Genomic DNA, 15,750 nt, shown 5'->3' on the forward strand with positions numbered 1-15,750 from the left:
CAGGTGCTCTGATTGGGGTTGTGGTATCTTTTTTGTAAGATTATAAAAAAGTTAGAGAGACAAGGAGAGACAGAAAGACCTTCCATCTACTGGTTCACTCCCAAAATATAAGTAATGGGCAGGGCTGGGCCATGCTGAAGCCAGGAGCCAGAAGCTTCATCTAGGTCCCCAATATGAGTACCGGGGCCAAGCACTTGGGCCATCCTCCGCTGCTTTCCCAGGCACAATAGCAGGGAGCTGAATCAGAAGTGGAGTAGCCAGGACATTAACTGGTGCCCATATGGGATGCTACCAGTGTCACAGGTATGCTACCAGTGCCACAGGTATGCTATGCCACAACACCAGCCCCAGGATATGTGTGTCTTAATCAGGATCTTAACTGCTAGGAAAACTCCCATCCCAAAATTTTCTCACTCTTAAAAACACTTCTTTTGGAGAGCTAGTGCTGTGGCGCAGCAGGTGAAGCCGCCACCTGCAGTGCTGGCATCCCATATGGGTGCCTGTTTGAGAGTTCCGGCTGCTCTACTTCCCATGCAGTTCTCTGCTATGGCCTGGGAAAGCAGTGGAAGATGGCCTAAGCGTGTGAGCCCCTGCATCCATGAGGGAGACCCAGAAGAAACTCCTGGCTTCGTCTGGCACAGCTCCAGCTGTTGCAGTCATCTGGGGTGTGAACCAGCAGATGGAAGACCTCTCTCTCTCTGTCTCTCTCTGCCTCTCTCTGTGTAAGTCTGACTTTCAAATAAACAAATAAATCTTTAAAAAAAAACAAAAAACACTTTTTTATGTACATCGAGTAAATGTAAAACTTTTTTTTCTCTTTTTGATTTTCAAACACAGGAATATTTCATTAGTGCCTAACGATTTCATGTGACTGGTTTCTCAGCTCCTAACACATACTCCAGTAATAAAAATGTATTTAGTTACAAGAAAAGTGTTCTCTTCCATATATAACAAAGATGTGTTTATGTGATTACATTTGGGTATATGTGTTTGTTGCACCTTAGGCTATTACTCATGAATACCCACAGTTAGATTTTTTTTTATAAAATTACTAAATTTTATGAACTTTGGTTCTAATATAGCATTTAATCTTGCCTTATGAAAAATGGTAGTTAGTATATTGTGTTAGTTATTACTGTGTGATGAAAAGAATGTATGAAGTTTGTCGTGGTAAATACCTAAATAGGTCCACTCCTTCCTAGGAAATAAGGAAAAACAGTTTTGCTTTGCTGACAATCCAGGCATTTTGGTTAGATAAGATTCTGAATGTCTAAAAATTACCTGTTTCAGTTAAACTGTGTTAAAGAAGTGTTTTTATCACAAATTATTCTTCTAATTATAGAGTAGGTTTGTCCTTAGGTTTGTTCTCGGATATTTTGTTATTTTTTTTTCCCTATATTGTATTTTGAATGACTTTGTAAATGTAGTAAAAGATACTGCCAGATAGTATAAATTTCTGTTCTATGCAGTTCTTCTTTTTTTTTTTTTTTGACAGGCAGAGTGGATAATGAGAGAGAGAGACAGAGAGAAAGGTCTTCCTTTTTGCCGTTGGTTCACCCTCCAATGGCCACTGCGGCCAGCTCATCGCGCTGATCTAAAGCCAGGAGCCAGGTGCTTCTCCTGGTCTCCCATGCGGGTGCAGGGCCCAAGCACTTGGGCCATCCTCCACTGCCTTCCCGGGCTATAGCAGAGAGCTGGCCTGGAAGAGGGGCAACCGGGATAGAATCCAGCGCCCCAACCAGGACTAGAACCCGGTGTGCTGGCGCCTCAAGGCAGAGGATTAGCCTGTTAAGCCACGGCGCCGGCCCTATGCAGTTCTTCTAACATTTTATTCTGACATTAACACTGTTTGCCAACCTGTTATTCTTTAGCCTGTTCGTCTTCTGCATTCCTCTTCACAGCCTGTTCAGTGCTCTACAGCCCCTTACCTATCCCCGCTCCTGCCAGTCTCACCCACCCAGCAGTATTCCGTGGTACTGAATCTCTATTCACTTCCTGCGTTGTTTCTGTGGGTAGATGTGTGATAGATGCTCAAGAATGTGATCAGTATAATGTGATCTTTTGCAAATTTTTTAAAGACAAGGATTCATCTGTACCAAAAATACTGTTCTGATCCATATTATATATGTTTATTCACTTCCATAAAATAATGGTTACATTGGCTTCTTGCTGTTTAAACCATAATCTTTTCCTGTTTTTTCATTCTGAAATAATTTTCAGTTTAACCATTCCAGTACTAAGACATTTTAGGCACTTTTTTTACTGAAGTCAGTGCAGGACCTTTGCAGTCCAAGGATGGCAGGTTTCATATAGTTTAGGCTTTCTTTTCTCTCCCCAGTACTGCAGGTCTAGTTGACTCAGTTGCAGTTACTAGGGTGAATTGTATCATGCGACTATAGAGGACTTGCTCCGATGTGTATTTCCAAAGAAGATCTCTAGGTACTTAACCTCCTTTAATTCAAAGTATATTCCAAGTTACACGTCTCAGTAAGATCCAAGATTTTTACTGCTGAGTGTTTGCTGTGTGACTCTGTATAGTTACTATGCAAATGAAACAATATAAATGCCTTCTGTGTAGTGCCTCACATGAAGTAGGAGTTTAATAAATATTCATTTCCTTTAAATGAATTTCCTTACCACCCATATGTTTTTCCCAGTAGTACTGTTATTTTTCAGACTATATGGTCATCACATTTTGGAATTGCTTTCCAAGTCAGAGTACAAGCTATATCTGCAAATAATTATCAATATTTTTAGAAACAAACAAAAATCCTCACAAATGTTTTGGAAAATGGAACTTTGATTGGAACAAGTAAATGACTTTTTTCCAAGGCAACACTGACAATACTATATAGTTATAGTATCTCTTTTAAACATATTTTGCCATATTGCTTTGTATTTGTAAATAGTTGTTTTCTGTTTTTTTTTTTTTTTTTTAATTTTTTTTTGACAGGCAGAGTGGACAGTGAGAGAGAGAGACAGAGAGAAAGGTCTTCCTTTTGCCGTTGGTTCACCCTCCAATGGCCGCCGCGGTAGCGCGCTGCGGCCAGCGCACCGCGCTGTTCCGATGGCAGGAGCCAGGTGCTTCTCCTGGTCTCCCATGGGGTGCAGGGCCCAAGGACTTGGGCCATCCTCCACTGCACTCCCTGGCCACAGCAGAGAGCTGGCCTGGAAGAGGGGCAACCGGGACAGGATCGGTGCCCCGACCGGGACTAGAACCCGGTGTGCCGGCGCCGCAAGGCGGAGGATTAGCCTGTTGAGCCACGGCGCCGGCCTTTGTTTTTTATTTTTAAAGATTTATTTATTCAAAAGTCAGAGTTACACAGAGAGAGAAGGAAAGACAGAGAGAGAAAGGTCTTCCATCTACCAGTTCACTCCCCAGTTGGCCACAACTGTAGGAGCTGAGCCATTCTGAAGCCAGGAATTTCTTCCAGGTCTCCCACATGGGTGCAAGGGCCCAAGAACTTGGGCCATCCTCCAACGCCCTCCCAGGCCATAGCAGAGAGCTGGATGGGAAATGGAGAAGGGGATTTGGGTGCCGCAGGCGGCGGCCTTACCCACCACGCCACAGCACCGGCCCCTGTTTGTTCTATTAAACCCATTTGTTAAATTAGGCTAATAGTGCTAGAGTATATAAGTATGACCACTTGGGAAGAATAAAACAGTGTTTCAAACCATTAAATTGGGTTTCACCTTCCAATCTATTAATTATGTATGTATGTATTTATTCATTTTAGCCTTAATTTACTTAGGAAAAATCAACAGACTGTAGAAACTGCAGAAATGTCCATTTTGATCCGAGGACTCAAATTGCCACATTTTTGTATGTCATTTTTTTCAAAGTTGACTTCCTAACATAATGTGCCGTGTACATTGTTGCCAGTCTGTGGTTGCCTAAGACCAGGGGAGTTCAGTTAAACCCTTGCTGTCATTGTTAGTGATATTTTCTAGACCAGCAAGAGCTGTGGAGTCAAAGAAATATTTGTCAGATGGCACATAAATCATTACCCTTATCTGTCTGGGCACCTTTGGTTGTTCACAAAGTAGCAAACACAGATGGCAACTGTTGTTTGCATTACATTTGTCTAACATCTGATTTCAGTAAGGGACTGAAGAATACTGCCTAAGAATTAAATTTTTGTCCAGATTATTTCTGAGGGATTACAGAAAGGACTGGATGGTTGAATTTTGTATATTTAATTTCTGCAAGTAATTTTGGTTGTTAGAGACACAGATTCATAGAAGCTGAATGCTGCCTTGTAAGAAGAGGGAAGATACATTAAAGAGTAATAAATACCATGTTCATTATCTATCCTTTGAAGTCCTTTCAGAAAATGTCAATTGTGAAATGTAAAGATGTCCAGTTTCCCTTCCATATCCTAATGTGCCTTTCATCTTCCTTTAAATAAATATATTTTCATTTTTTAATGTGAAATATTGTGTCCTACTCTGCATGCAATACATTTTCCATTAGATACATTTTATAAATAATTTGTAATGACAGCATTATAATATTTCTGCCCTCCTCCCTTAGAGTTCTCAATTTTCTTCAAATTCCTCTTCTGTTATATCATTTCTGTTGTAGATATATGTGATTTCCATAATGTATACTACTGGAACTTACTTAAAAATATATGAAACAGTTTTATTTGATAAGATTGAATGATGTATGGGCAGCTTACTGTTTCTTTGTTTTGTTTTTCCTCTTTCATTTTTCTCTGAACAGGACAGCCTTGGGTCTCAGTTCAGCCACATGAGTCTTGCCCGCCAGCCATCTGCTGATGGTACGGACCCTCATGCCACCATGTTCCAGTCCACTGTCGTTCTTCAGTCCCCACAGCAGTCTGGTTACATCATGACAGCAGCCCCTCTGCCACATCCTCCACCACCACCACCACCCCCGCCTCCTCCTCCTCCACTACCACCTGGGCAGCCAGTCCCTACTGCTGGCTATTCTGCCACCGGACATCCAGTCAGCCAGCCTGTGCTCCAGCAGCAGGGTTATATTCAGCAGCCCTCACCACAGGTACATTGCTTTTTTATCTTTCCTCTTCATGAAAGCCTCTCATTTAAGATCAGTCTCAACTTGAAAGAGCTTGTTTTTAAATTCTGGTGGAGTTAGTGAGAGTGTATTAATAACACATGTAGTTATCTTCTTCATCTGAAGATTTTTGGGCACATGCTAAACACCACATGACAGATGAAGATTTCAGTTGGATGGTTAAACTATGTAACCTTTCGATTTCCTTCTGACTCTGAGAGGTGTGCTATTTTTAGTTGGCATAGGAAAAGTATAAATGCACTATAAGATATATGGTAGCATTTAAAAAAAATAGATCATTTTGGAGAAAGTCAACATTTTAACAATATAGACTCTTCCACTGCAGGAACATATTAGCTCTCTGTTTATTTAAATCTTTCTTAATTTTTCTCAATAGCTTTCTATAGTTCTCATTATACAGATATTGCATATACTTTATTAAATATATCCCTAACTACCTAGCATTTTTAAATACCACTCTCAATTGGATTGTTCTTAAATTCCGTTTTCTGTTTGTTCATTACTACTAGTATATAAGGAAGAAGTTTAATTTTTGCTTATTGATCTTGTAGCCTATGAACTTTAATTCAATTATTCTAGTAATTTTATAGCCTTCTTATAAATTTCTGCATTCAAGATCATTTCTATATCTAAATTCTTTCCGATCTGTATGCCTTTTATTTCTTTATTTTTGAATTTTGCTGGATTGTATTTGCTAATATTTGTTAAGGATTTTTGCAACTGTTTATGAAAAATAGGTCTGTAGTTTACTTGTGATTTCCTCAATTGTAGTTTCAAAACTGATGGTACTGGTCTTAAAATGAATTGAACTCCTTTATTTTCTGAAGAAGTTCATGTAGAATTAATGCTGTTCATTCTTAAATGTTTACTAGAATTCAACAATGAATTCATGTATACCTGGAATTTTTTTTTTTAAAGATTTATTTCTTAATTTGAGAGGTGAAGTTAACAGAAACTGAGGGAGAGACAGAGAGAGATTTTCTATCTTGTGGTTCACTCCCCAGGTAGCCGCAACAGCCGGTGTTAGGCCAGGCGGAAGCCAGGAGCCAGGAGCTCCTATGGGTGGCGGGGACCCAAGCACTTGAGCCATCCTTCTTACACTGCTTTTCCCAGTCTTTTTTGCAGATAGCTGGGTCATAAGTGGAGCAGCCGGGACATAAACCAGTGGCTTTAACCCACTACACAACACTGGCCCCTTACCTGGAATTTTTGCAGGCAGGTTTATTTGCAAATTCAGTTTTTTTAGTACAAGTATACCAATTTCCTCATTTTTTAATCCAATTTGATATTCTATGTCCATTTCATGTATATTTATTAAATTTATAAAGCTATTCAAAATGTTCCATTATTGTACATTTAATATCTTTAGAATCTATGGTGGTATCCCCTCTTAAATTCCTGATATTGATAAATTTTGGTCCCTTTATATCAGTTTAGCAATTTATCAGTTCCATTAATGTTCTTAAAAAACCTTATGATTCCATTAATTTTCTTTATTATTTCTATTTATAATTCAGATATTCTTTTATCACTTTCTTCTTATTTTAGGTTGAATTTGCTCCTATTTTTGGAGCATTGAGCTTAGATATTAGATTTTTCTAATATAAGTTTTCTAATGCTATGAATTCTCTGTAAACAGCATTTCAAGTTATAATTCACACATTTGAATACTTGTATATTATGTTTTTATTATTGTGTAGTTAAAATATTTTCTCATTTTTAAGTGACTTTTTTGACCCATGAGTATGTTGTTTAATTTCTAAATATTTGGGGTCTTCCTAAATACTTTATTATTAGTGATTTCTCTTTTAATTCCATGTGGTCAGAGAAAATTTCAGTGTTTTGGAATCTGTTGATCTGATTTTATGGCCCAGCACAAAATTTCTGTTGGAGGATGTTCCATGTATGCCTGATAAGAATTTGGATTCCATCATTTTAGGTGTTATGTGGCTTTTTGTTTTGGAAGTTGGGGATTGTTTTTACAATCAGCCATTAAACTATACAATTTGGTGGCACTTCATAAATTTACAATGTAGTACAACCACCAGCTCTCTGGTTTCAAAACATCTTTTATCCGGCCCAAGTCCTTGGGCCCCTGCACCCACGTAGGAGACCCAGAAGAAGCTCCTGGCTCCTGCCTTCAGATGGGCACAGCTCTGGCCATTACAGCCATCTCAGGAGTGAACCAGCAGATGGAAGACCTCTCTCTCTGTCTCTACCTCTCTCTCTAACTCTGTCTTTAAATTGAAAAACAAAACAAAACAAAACAACTTTGATCATTCCAAAAGGAAATCTGTATTGATTAAGCAGTTATTACCCACACTTCACTATCCCAGTTCCTGGATACACCAGTCTGCATCTGTTGCTATAGATTTTCCTATTCTAGATACTTCATATTGTGTAGTCATGCAGTTTATCTTTTTATTCATAAATTTGAGGTGTTTGTATGATTTGGCTTTATAAATAGTGCTGTTAAGAACATGCAAGTACATGTATTACCTTGACTATCAGTTTTCAGTTCTTTGAGATATATGCCTAAAAATGGAATTGCTGGATCATATGGTAATTCTGTGTTTTACTTCTTAAGGATCCACAACACTGTTTTCTAAAGCAGCTATACCATTTCACATTCCTATCAGTATTGCACAGGGGTTCCAGTTTTTCCACATCCTTCCCAAAACAATTGTTTTCCTTTTTTTTTTTTTTTTTTTTTTTTTTGGTATTTTAATAATAGCTATCCTGGCCGGCGCCGTGGCTTAACAGGCTAATCCTCCACCTTGCGGCGCCGGCACACTGGGTTCTAGTCCCGGTTGGGGTGCCGGATTCTATCCCGGTTGCCCCAATTCCAGGCCAACTCTCTGCTATGGCCCAGGAAGGCAGTGAAGGATGGCCCAAGTGCTTGGGCCCTGCACCTGCATGGGAGACCAGGAGAAGCACCTGGCTCCTGGCTTCGGATCAGCACGATGCGCTGGCCGCAGCGGCCATTGGTGGGTGAACCAACGGCAAAAAGGAAGACCTTTCTCTCTGTCTCTCTCTCTCTCACTGTCCACTCTGCCTGTCAAAAAAAAAAAAAAAATAGCTATCCTAGTGGGTATAAAAGAATATCTCATTATGATTTTGATTTTTTTTTTAATGATTTATTTATTTACTTAAAAGTCAGAGTTACACAGAGAGAGGAAAGGCAGAGAGAGAGAGAGGTCTTCCATCCAGTGGTTCACTCCCCAAATGGCTGCAATGTCCGGAACTGCACCAATCCAAAGCCAGGAACTTCTTCCGGGTCTCCCATGAGGGTGCAGGGGCCCAAGGGCTTGGGACATCTTCTGCTTTCCCAGGCTGTAGCAGAGAGCTGGATCGGAAGTGGAGTGGACAGGTCTCGAACTGGCCCCCATATGGGATGCCAGCTCTTCAGGCCAGGGCATTAACCCGCTGTGCCACAGCGCCAGCCCCATGATTTTGATTTGTATTTCCTTAATAGTTAATGGTGTTGAACATCTTTACATCATGTGATGCTATGTCATCATCTTTCTTTGGAGAAATGACTATTCAAATTCTTAGCCTTTTTTTTTAATGTTTATTTATTTTCATCCACTTGAAAGAGTGACCGAGAAAGAGCAAAAGAGATCTCCCATACACTAGTTCACTCCCCAAATGGTTGGGCCAGGCCTAAGCCAGGAGTCTGAAACTCCAGCCTGGTATCCCCTGTAGGTGGTAAGGGCCCAGACAGTTGAATCACTGTCTGCTGCTTCCCAGCATGTGGAAGCATAGTAGTGGGAACTCCAACTAACACTCCATTATGGGATGCAGGCCTCACGAGCAGCTTAACCCACTGTGCCACAACCCCCACCCCTTTGCCTATTTTTTAATGAGATTGGTTGCTTTTTGCTGAGTTGCAAGAGTTCTGTTTATATATTCTGGATACTAGATTTTAGATATGTGATTTGCAAATATTTTTACCCATTCTGCATGGTTTTGTTTTCATTTTGAATAATATCCTTTGATGTATAAAAAAAAAAAAAGTTCTCAATTTAGGGGCCAGTCTTGTGGCATATTATGTTAAACCCTCCCTTCAGTTCCAGCATCCCAGCTGCTCTACTTCTGATCCAGGTCCCTGCTAATGCACCTGGGAAAGCAGAGGTCAATGGCCTAAGTACTGTAAAGACCAAGATGAAGCTCCTGGCTCCTGGCTTTGGCCTGTCCCAGCCCTGGCCATTGTGGCCATTTAGGAAGTGAGCCTGCCAATGGAAGATCTGTTTCTCCCTCTCTCTCTCTCTCTCTCTCTGCAACTGTGCCTTTCAAATAAATTTTTAAAAAATCCTTAAAAAAGAAGGTTCTAATTTTGATGAAGCATACTTTATCCATTGTTAAAGAATCTGTTGCCAAAACTAAGTTCATGAAGATTTATTCCATATGCTTTCTTGACTTTAGCTCCTATATTTAGGTCATTTATCCATTTTGAAATAGTTTTTTTTATATGGTATCAAGGGTCCACTCATTCTATTGCAAGACTGTATCTTATAGGTTAAGGCCTTGTGGTATAGCAGGTTAAGCCTCCATCAATAACACTGGCATCCCATATGGGCACCAGTTTGAGACCAGCTGCTCCACTTCTGATCCAGCTCCCTGATAATGCACTTGGGAAAGCAGTGGAAGATGGCTAAAATGCTTGGAACCCTTCCACCTGTGTGGGAGACTTGCAAGAAGATCCAGACTTACAAGACTTGCAAGACTCTAGGCTTCGGCCTGGCCCAGTTCCAGCCATTGTGGCCATTTAGGGAGTAAACCAGCAGATGGAACATTTCCTTCTCTCTGTAACTCTGCCTTTCAAATAAACAAAAAATGCATATTTTTTTAAAATTACACATCTAGTTATTGCATTCTTATTTGTTGAGAACACTTTCCTTTTCTCATGGGCCCTGTGCTGAATATCGGCTGATGCTAAATGTAAGGGATTTTTCCTAGAGTTTCACTTTTATTTTTATGAGATTTTTTTAAAAGATTTATTTATTTATTTGAAAGGCAGAGTTACAGAAGTCAGAGAGAGAGAGAGAGAGAGAGAGATGGCCGGCGCTGTGGCTCACTTTGCTAATCCTCTGCCTTTGGCGCTGGCACCCTGGGTTCTAGTCCCGGTCAGGGCGCCGGTTCTAGTCCCGGTTGCTCCTCTTGCAGTCCAGCTCTCTGCTGTGGCCCGGGAAGGCAGTGGAGGATGGCCCAAGTGCTTGGTCCCTGCACCCACATGGGAGACCAGGAGGAAGCACCTGGCTCCTGGCTTTGGATCGGTGCAGCGCTGGCCGTAGCAGCCATTATGGGGGGGGAACCAACGGAAAAGGAAGACCTTTCTGTCTCTCTTTCTCACTCACTGTCTAATACTGCCTGTCAAAAAGAGAGAGAGAGGTCTTCCATCTCCTGGTTCACTCCCCAGATGGCTTCAATGGCCGGAGCTGCACCAATCCAAAGCCAGGAGCCAAGAGTTTCTTCCCAGTCTCCCACACTGGTGGGTTGCAAGGACTTGTGCCATCTTGTACTGCTTTCCCAGGCCATAGAAGAGAGCTAGATTGGAAGTGTGGATCAGCGGGGACTCAAACTGGCGCCCATATGGGATGGCGCCACTGCAGACAGCAGCTTTACCTGCTGCGCCCCAATGCCAGCCCCAAGTCTCAGTTTTATTCCATTATTCTGTACTTTTGTCCTTACAGGAGTACTTCATTATTTTAATTATTGTATCTTGTAGTAAGTTTTTAGAATGGGAAGTCTGAATCCTTCAACTTTGTTCTTCTATTTCAGGATTGATTGTGATAGAACCCTTGGAGTTCCATATAAATATGAGAATGGGCTTTTCCATTGTTGTAAAAAAAAAATTAGGGATTTTGGAATTTTGATAGGTATTACATTGAATATATAGAACTGTTTGAGCAGTATCGCTCTCTTAACAATATTAAGTCTTACAGTTCTTTTTTTCTTTTTTAATGCTTCTTAAATTTTTTTCAGAGGCAGAAAGAAAGAAACATTCCATCTACCAGTTCACTCCCCAAATGCCCTTGTAGAGTCAGAGCTACAAGCTGGGACCTGAATCCCATGTCTGACACATGGGTGACAGGAATTCAGTCACTTGAGCCATCACCACTGCCTGCCAGGATCTGCATTAGCAGTAATCCAGGCACTTTGTTACAGGATGCATCTGTCTTTTCCGTTTTGTTTTTTAAAATTTATTTATTTATTTGAAAGTCTGAGTTACGGAGAGAAAGATCTTTCATCTGCTGGTTCACTCCCCCAGGTAGCTACAGTGGCAAGGCCTGGGCCAGGCTAGACCCAGGAGCCTGAGTTTCATCTGGATCTCCCAGATGAGTGATAGGGACCCAAACAATTTGGTCATCTACACTGCTTTTCCCAGGCCATTAGCAAAGAGCCGGATCGGAAGTAGAGCAGCCAATACATGAACCATTGCCCATATAGAATACAGGTGTCACAGGCAATGGCTTCACCCATTAAGCCACAACACCAGCCCTGGAATGCAGGTGTCTTAACAGGCATCTTTACTACTAGACCAAGCACCTATCTTTAAGTCTTTGATTTATTTATTTGAAAGGCACAGTTAGGGAGGTGGGAGGAGGCAAGATAGAAAGATCTTTCCATCCACTGGTTTAACCCCCAACAATGGCTGCAGTGAAGAGGGCTGGGCCAGGCCAAAGTCAGGATTCAGGAGCTTCACCAAGCACTTGGGCCATCTTCCACTGCTTTTCACCCAGGTCGTAAGCAGGAAGCTGGATTGGAAGTAGGGCAGCCAGAACTCAAACCAGTGCCCCTATGGGATGCTAGTGTTGCAGGCAGTGGTTTAACCCATTTAGCCTCAACGCCAGCCCTAAGTCTGCTACTTTAAATGAATATAGGATATTCATCGGTTTACTTAAATCATCATTCATTTTTTTCATATGCTGTTGTTTTTGAATATTTCTGTTCTTTCCTTAAATTCTGTCACTTTTTATAGTAGTTAAACATACATTAAGCAGTTCATGTTTACAGTAGTTTTCCAGTATATTCATTCATATCATCATGAAATGTTTTTCTCTGTTCTTATACTATCTCATTTCGTGAAATCTATTTTATCTGACATTAATAGAGTGATTTAAGCATTCCTTTGAGTAATGTTTAAATGGTATGGCTTCTTCTGTTATTTGCAACATTTATATTTTGAGTTTTATGTGCAGCATATAATTGGATTTTGTCTTTTTATCCAATCAAGTAGGAGTGTCAGTAAACCCTTTATATTATTATTTTTATTACTGTTTGTTTTCTAGTTGGTGTATGTGTATGTTATTCCTATGTGTTTTCTTCTCTGTCTTTTATATTATTACATTTTATTTCTTCTGTTGTCTTTTTATCTGCATCCTTTTGAATATTATGAATGTGTGTGTTTTTCTAGCAGCTGCAATATATAAGCTTTAGCTTATCACAATCTAATCAAGTTTAAGATTGAAGCTGAATAAACATATGGCGATTTTGTAACCGTAATTTCACTTACCATTTCTTCATTCTTTTGCTATTGTTGTAATATATGTTGCATATGTATACAAAGCTACTTCACAAAGTTCTTTAAAGAATGGAATTGAAAGATTAGTTTATGTTAATGGAAAAATATTCTGAAATCCATGCATAGTTTTTTCATTATACATGTTTTTCATGAACTTTTCGATGACCCCTGGTATGCATGGATTTCAAAAATATTTTGCTGGTCCAGCGCTATGGCACAAGGGATTAAGCCGCCATCTGCTGCTTCAGCATCTCATGTGGGCACCAGTTCATGTCCCTGTTCCACTTCCCATCCAGCTCCCTGCCAATGCCCCTGGGAAAGCAACAGAGGATGACCCTAAGTCCTTTGGCCCCTGCAATAAGTGGGAGACCCAGAAGAAATTCCTGGTTCCTGGTTTCTGCCTGGCCCAACTCCAGCCATTGCGGCCATTTGGGGAGTGAACCAGCGGAGGGAGATTTCTCTCCTTCTCTCTCTCTCTTTTTGTAACTTTGCCTTTCAAATAAATATTTTTTAAAAAAAATATTTTGCATCAAAGCAAACTTTTCCCTTTTTGTTGCTAACTTATGTGAGAGACAGAGTACTCCCATCCATCCAGTTTCACACTCCAAATGGCCTCAGTGGCCAGGGCTAGGCTGGTGGGATGAAAGCTGAGATCTGGAAACTTAATATAGTCTCCCAGCTGAGTGGAAGGTACCAGTTGCTTGAGCCATCACCACTGCCTCCCAGCATCTGCATTAGCAGGAAACTAAAGTCAGGAGCTGGAGCTAGGTGACAAACCCCTGCACTCCAAAATGGAATGTGGGCATCCTAACCACTCAGCCAAATGCCCACCTCATAAACTTCAATTTTCCATTAACTTTGTGAAGTAAACTCATACAGGTGATGGGCCAAGTGCTTGGGACTCTGGAATACATGTGGGGAACCTGGATGTGTTTCCTGGCTGCGAATTCAGCCTAGCCCAGACCTAGCTGTTGAGGCCATTTGGGAATTGAACCAGCAGATGGAAGATCTCTCTGTCGCTCTGCCTTTCAAATAAATAAATAAATAAATCATTTTAAAACAAAAAGATTTGCCTGTTGCTTGCTGATACCTCCAGGAAAAAAAATCAAGGCTTCTCATATATATTGTGTCTATTCTAATGTTTCAAAGACAGGAAAACTACAATAAACTTGGGAAATACTTGATGTACAACTATGCTAGGAATTTTTTTTGTGGCTGATTTTTCAGATGAGATGGTCAATCTTTGAGATCTCCACAGGTCTCTGGTTTTCTTAGAAGTAACCCAATGAGAAAAGCAGAACCTGAGGAACCTATGAATCTCTTTAAGTAAATTTATCACATATTTCTACATTACTAGATTATTTATTCTTCACCCCAAAATATGTCAGTTTAAGAGAAATTCACTACTGATATGAATAGCTCCTGAAGGAAAAATAAATCAGGGTAGTCTTCTTGGTATTTTAACTCACATTAGAAATATAAGGAAACATTTAAGAAACCCAGTGGGGCTGGGACTTTGACATCGCAGGTAAAGCTGATTCAGGTCCCGGCTACTCCACTTCCAGTCCAGCTCCTCCCTGCTGATGCACCTTGGAGCAGCAGCAGAGGATGGCCCAAGTACTTGGGCCCCTGCTCCTGGAAGGAACCTCCTGACTCCTGGCTTCAGATTGGCCCAGCTCCGGCCATTGGGGCCATTTGGAGAGTGAACCAGTGGATGGAGGATCTCTCTTCTCCCCATTCCATAACTCTACCTTTAAAATAAATAAATAAATCTTAAAAAGAATAAAACCGGCCGGCGCTGCGGCTCAATAGGCTAATTCTCCACCTGCGGCGCCACCACACCGGGCTCTAGTCCCGATCGGAGCACCGGATTCTGTCCCAGTTGCTCCTCTTCCTGTCCAGCTCCCTGCTGTGGCCTGGGAGTGCAGTGGAGGATGGCCCAAGTCTTTGGGCCCTGCACCTGTATGGGAGATCAGGAGAAGCACCTGGCTCCTGGCTTCGGATCAACGCGGTGCGCTGGCCGCAGTGACCATTGGGAGTGAACCAACGGAAAAGGAAAACCTTTCTCTCTATCTCTCTCACTGTCTACTCTGCCTGTCAAAAAAAGAATAAAACCAGTACAACCATGCATTAGAGTAGGACTGGATAATCAACTGGTTTATTTTGTACAGTGCATTCTATTTAGCAGTTAAACTGAGTGAGATAGCAATACATTTTTCAACAGGCTAGTTTTTTTGTTTTTGAAATTATGTGTGATGGTAGGCACATTTGTAAGTTTTTTATATATACTAGGTGTTTGAATTTACTTTTAATTTGTTCAGTTAAATTTAAAAATAAAATGTGTCCTCAGATAATTGGTGCTAGAAGGAATTATTGCAGTCTAATATTTGGCACAGTAAAAAAAAAAACTCTGTTCTGAGTAAAATTTATCTTTTTCCTCAATACTTATGATCCCAGATATCAGCCTGTTATTGTGCTCCAAGCCAATATCCCTCTGGTCAACCTCAGTATCGTCCAGTCCCTTCTGTCCACTACAGTTCACATTTAAACCAACCACTGCCACAGCCTGCACAGCAGACAGGTGAGTAGCATTTCTGATGCCACGAATTCTTAACTAGGCATTGCTATTAGCCTTCTTTAGTTCAGTGTTACCATCAAGTACTACCCTACTCAGTCTATCAATACTGTATAAAATATGTATATAGTATGAGTATGAATATCACTGAGTTTACAGAGGTGGACAAATCTGAGAGTCCTCCTGAAAATACCTATTTACCGGGTCTCTATACGAAAGCAGATTGGGAGATATAATGAGAACATTTTACCAGGCTGCATGTGTGGTGCCAATTCTCACTGCTGTTGTAATAAAAGCCTTCATTGCAACCTGTTAATCCGCCTGTGGTATAATAGCTAAAGAGAGGCAAAGCAAATTAGGATGGCTTCTGAATGACTAACCAGAAGCAAAGACCAAAAAAAAACCCTCTAACCTTGGTTGAATACTTTAGCCTATAGATGGTATTTTGATGTCTTTGTAGGAATACCTTTAAAATAGACATTTTTGTGCATATTTTCTGTTTTGTTTTTCAGTTTGGTGATTGTTAAGTGAAAAGTATTTTTAAATGAAATGCAATCTAATACTAAGCATATGAAATTTATTAAAACC

General features: G+C 40.6%; 1 protein-coding gene across 6 annotated transcripts in view; it reads left to right on the top strand.

Moving 5' to 3' along the window:
• R3HDM1 (R3H domain containing 1) overlaps positions 1-15,750 on the top strand; it is a 227,559-nt gene that overhangs the window by 133,017 nt on the left and 78,792 nt on the right. For all 6 annotated transcript variants that reach the window (XM_062186096.1, XM_062186085.1, XM_062186124.1 and 3 more), the window contains 2 exons: positions 4,727-5,026; positions 15,045-15,168. In XM_062186096.1, coding sequence (XP_062042080.1) covers positions 4,727-5,026; positions 15,045-15,168 — 424 coding nt within the window. The remainder of the gene's footprint in view (positions 1-4,726; positions 5,027-15,044; positions 15,169-15,750) is intronic.

Source organism: Lepus europaeus, chromosome 1 (genome assembly GCF_033115175.1).
Source record: "Lepus europaeus isolate LE1 chromosome 1, mLepTim1.pri, whole genome shotgun sequence".
NCBI lineage: Eukaryota > Metazoa > Chordata > Mammalia > Lagomorpha > Leporidae > Lepus > Lepus europaeus.